Below are 4432 nucleotides of genomic sequence, written 5' to 3'. Positions count from 1 at the left end.
CGTGGAGATATGCACGGAGTCCGTGGCCTGCCCTACCCAGAGCCTGCACCGGGACTGCATGATGGATTCCATGGAGAGTCACGTTGCAGGCTTCGACCTATGCACACTGCCACCGCCGTTCACCGACGAGGAAGCCAAGGCAATAGCCGACAGGGAGGCGGAGGTCCTGACAAAGGTAGAGAAGATGGAGGACTAGGCGGCAAGCTAGATAGCTGAAATCTGACATCAAACAATTTGATGCAAATGAGGAAAACGAGAAGTTTGCTACAGGTGCACAGGAAAAAATAGTCGATGTTAAAAGCATTGTGAAATAAGTTTGTACCTGTAAGTGCAAACCACCTGTATACATCCATTGCCATTGATGTTCCACTTTCTTCAAGCTCCTCATTTTCCGTGGATTTCACGCTTTCATTTTCCTTTTTCTGTCTTCAAGTGAGAAGCAAGAAACGAATATAACATCCAGTTTCACGGTACATTTTTTTTCACTCCCAATTCTCAGTTGAATCATCAGGGATACAGGTAGATACCATATGCATTGGTTTTCCATGCACTGAACTAGGCGATTTACCCAAAAACGGGGAAACACATAATTAGAAGAGTCGGTTGCCAGAAAATCATTTTTTCCCTGTGTTGTCAACTTTAACTAGATAAATCTATGATACAGAAAATGATGCCAGAATACGTTAAACATGCTATTTTGTTTTAGTCCCTAAGGAAAAAAAAAGGATAGTGGAAGCACAAGACTAGAGAGTAGACTGCCCCGTTAGAAAACAAATGGATTAGATTTAAGGTGGTTAAAACAATATATATAATTAGTTAGAAGGCCCGAAGCAGTGTCTTCTGCCCTATCATGAAATCAAGTATTGCTGTGAAGTAAGATGAACCTGTTAGGCATGTTTGTTTGGGCTTCCCGGAAGCTTTTAGACCTCCGTTTTTAGACCTTTCAAAACGCTAAAAAGCTCCTGGAAGCCAAAAACAATAAGCTCAGTACAGTGAGCTTTGGGGCATTTGGCTTATGGGAGCGGTTTGGCTTTTGGAAAGTCCAAAATCTAATAGTCTAAAAATGACCAAAAGCTCAAACAAATCAACGGGTAGTCCACAGGAATGCTACTAGTTGTCAATTCAATAGGCATAAAAAAGATATCCAGCGTCTGGTCATGAAATAATTAGTTACTTACAGCATTTCCTTTGACAATGCTTCGTCAGCCTTTACTTTTCAAATGTATTATATTTATTGTTGACTATGAAATGGAGTTTCACATTATTAGGTAGACCCTCATCGCACAATTGTAAATCCTTTTTAGAAATATAACAAACACAGCACTGATTTTTATAACTTGTATTAAAAAAAGACAGGTACCAGAAGGGATAAATGTGTGTTGAATAAAGATCAGACCTCCTTAGTGAGTTCACTAACTACATATATCAAGATCTTTTATTATAGTGTCTAAAAGTAAGACAATAAGTAATACATCATAAAATATCAGTACAACCTTCTCTAACCTAATAATTATTATAAACAACAATACAAAAAGCTGCTAATACAAAATCAAGTATTTATAAAAGGGGCCAGACCTAGTGCCAGAGACTCCCACGTGAGTGGGGCCTAGAAAAAGGATAAATCAATACCAGCCTTCCTCTGCAAATGCAGAGAGGTTGCTTCAAACCTAAGATCCGGTGACTTAGTGAAACAACTCTCATCACTAAACCAGCCTGCCCTTCAAAATCAAGTATTTATCAAGAACCAAAATTCATTTCACTTGTTAAGAGCAGAGCGGTTAATGAGATAGAAATGGTTGCTCACTTTACACAATAATGCAGCATGAGGCAACTTCTTTCAGCCTTTTCCATATGGAGCACATCATGATTTAGGGCAGACCGTTCTTACCACATAACACTGATTCAGATGCTCGTGTTATGACTCATGAGACAATATGTACCAAACATGACCATCAGGTCTCCAGTATTCCACAGAGAGGGTGGTTCTTGAATGTTGAAAATCACCCTCATCTTGGACTTGGAAGCAGTCCATCCTTTGCCATGCCATGCAGAACGTCTAAGACTGCGTCCACATTACCTTCATTTAAGTTGAGGTCAATAAGAGCCTTTGATGCTTCTGCATCAGCAAGGGAACAACAGTTCAACAACTGCTGAATCACCTGATCTGCTTCTACAACCATCCCATTTTCAAATAGACCCCTAATCAAGGAAATCGTGCTTGTTGAATTTGGAGCAAAACCACGCTGCAGCATTTGCTTATGGAAGCTGAGAGCCTTCATAACATTTCCTGCCCTACAATGCCCATGAATAAGCACACTGTAGACAGACCCGTCAAGATTCCAGTTTCTGTCTAACATTGATTGATAAACTTTATCAGCTTCATTCATTAAACCTTTCATGCAAAATCCCTTCAAGAGAGCTAACACACTCTTAAGCTCAGCTTTTCTACAACAATGCATCAGGGCATCATATTTAGTATTTGCTGGAATTGGCTCTTCATGGTACAATTTGAAGAGCAACTGTTGTGCTTCCATAGCACGTGCTGATTTACTAAGCCCATTAATAAGCACACTGTAAGTCACAACATCAGGAAGAACTCCTGCCTTTACCATTTTATCGTGCAGAGAAAGAGCCCTCTCCACATTACCCTCCTTGCAGTGGCCATCAATAAGAGATGTGTATGTAAATTCATCAGGTTGTAGGCCAAGCTTAATCATATTTTTGAAGAGCACATGAGCGTCACTGAGTCGTTTCTCCTCACAAAGAACCCTTATGAGTGATGAGTAGGTGATTGCATCTGGAAGAACACCCTTCTCAAGCATCTGTTGGTTCAATTCGAATGCAGAATGTGTATCACAATTCTTACAGTACGCACTGATAATCGTACTGTATGTCACAACGTCAGGCTTCAGTCCTTTAGCTTCCATTTCATGGAGTAACTCTCTTGCTTCATCCATTCTTCCTACCATACAATAACCATTAATAAGTGCATTATAACACACCACTGAAGGCTTTATTCTGCATTGCCTCATCCCCCTTACTGCAAGCAATGCATCATCCAAGAATCCCTTCTTGCAGAACCCATCTATCAAGGCTGTAAAAGTGACCTCATTCATCTGGAGGCCCCTCTCCCTCATCTGCCTCACCAATGTCACTGCCCACTCCAAGTTCCCAGCCTTGCACATTACATGGATCAATGACGTAAATGTCACGACGTCTGGCATGATCCCTTTCTGTGTCATCTCTGCAAACACAGACAATGCCTCATGCGAGCACCCTGCCTTGCAATACCCACCCACTAAGGTGTTGTAACTGACCCCATCCGGCGCCAAACCCTCCCTCATCATTTCATCGAACACCTTGCGTGCGTCCTCCATCTTCCCAGCCTTGCACATCCCATTCACCATTGAATTGAAAGTCACCAGGTTGGGCTTCAAGCCGCCGTCAAGCATCATGCCGACCAGCCTCTCCGCGCCATCCACCTCCCCGGCTCTGAAGAACGCCGCGACGAGCGTGTTGTAAGTCACGACATTGGGGCCGCAACCTGCGCCGCGCATGTCACGCAAGATGCTGAGCGCCTCTTTCCGGTGTCCGCGGCCGCACAGCGCGCGGATGAGGATGTTGTAGGTGTACACGTTGGGCGCCACGCCGTCGCTAAGCATGGAGTCGAAGAAGCGCCTAGCGGAGGTGAGCGACGCGTCAGAGAGCGCGAGGAGGACGGCGTTGTAGGCGAGCACAGAGGGCACGTACCCGGCTGACCTGGCGAACGCGAGCGCCGCAGCAGCGAGGGAGGCGCGGTTGGGGAGCGAGGCATATGACTTGATGAGCGAGTCAAAGGGGCGCGGCGGCGAGGAGGGGAGGAGGCGGAGCGCGCGGAGGAAGCAGACGAGGAGCGGGAGTGGAGGGAAGGACGCGACGAGGCGGGAGGCCGTGGGGAGCGAGAGCGGGAGGTGGAGGCGGCTGAGAGGGAGCGGAGGCAAGCGCGCGGAAGCGTTGAGGAGAGCCGCGAGGTGCGCGTGGTGGACGTGGCTACTGCACGCCTCCGCCGTCGCTTGTCGCGTGGAGGCGGAGGCGGCTGCCATATTCTTCAGGCCCCCGCCGGTAGGAGTAGCGCCAGTGGCGGCGGCGGCGCGGGGTGACGGTCGTCTCGGCAACTAGATTCTGAGATTTTTTGCTTATTTGGCATCGTCTACGTTGGGCTTCAGATACTTGGACTTCCGATCCGAAGACGTCAATTGCATTATTGGCATCGTCCGCCCTTTGAAGATTTGGCAACGCGCGCGGCTGATGACCATTAGCAGCTCCCTGACCCTGATACGCTTCCTGCCCCTGGCTGGAGTTATTTATGATTATGATCATCTCATCGTGCGGCTTCGCCTCTTTGGTATCCCACAGCTCGTCATCGCCAGATTGGTATTGTTGTCGTGCACCA

The 4432-nt window shown here is 46.5% G+C and overlaps 1 protein-coding gene across 1 annotated transcript; it reads right to left on the bottom strand.

Moving 5' to 3' along the window:
- Positions 1 to 1324: 1324 nt before the first annotated feature.
- Positions 1325 to 4225, bottom strand: LOC100193275 (pentatricopeptide repeat-containing protein At5g39710). Its single transcript, XM_008658015.4, has 2 exons — positions 3751 to 4225; positions 1325 to 3678 (listed from the first exon to the last, which is right to left on the bottom strand). The coding sequence occupies exons 1-2, from the start codon at positions 4080 to 4082 to the stop codon at positions 2007 to 2009; spliced, it is 2004 nt and encodes a 667-aa protein (XP_008656237.1). The 5' UTR covers positions 4083 to 4225; the 3' UTR covers positions 1325 to 2006.
- Positions 4226 to 4432: the final 207 nt, after the last annotated feature.

Source organism: Zea mays, chromosome 8 (genome assembly GCF_902167145.1).
Source record: "Zea mays cultivar B73 chromosome 8, Zm-B73-REFERENCE-NAM-5.0, whole genome shotgun sequence".
Classification (NCBI taxonomy): Eukaryota; Viridiplantae; Streptophyta; class Magnoliopsida; order Poales; family Poaceae; genus Zea; species Zea mays.
Note: the sequence above shows the minus strand (reverse complement) of the source record. Positions and strands in the feature narration are given on the sequence as shown.

Bases quoted from the DNA above. Each gene is read 5' to 3' on its own strand.
- LOC100193275 (XM_008658015.4), bottom strand. From the start codon at position 4,082: ATGGCAGCCGCCTCCGCCTCCACGCGACAAGCGACGGCGGAGGCGTGC. The intron at 3,679-3,750 runs GTACGTGCCCTC...CACCTCCGCTAG, and splicing joins GCGTTCGCCAGGTCAGCCGG to GCGCTTCTTCGACTCCATGC.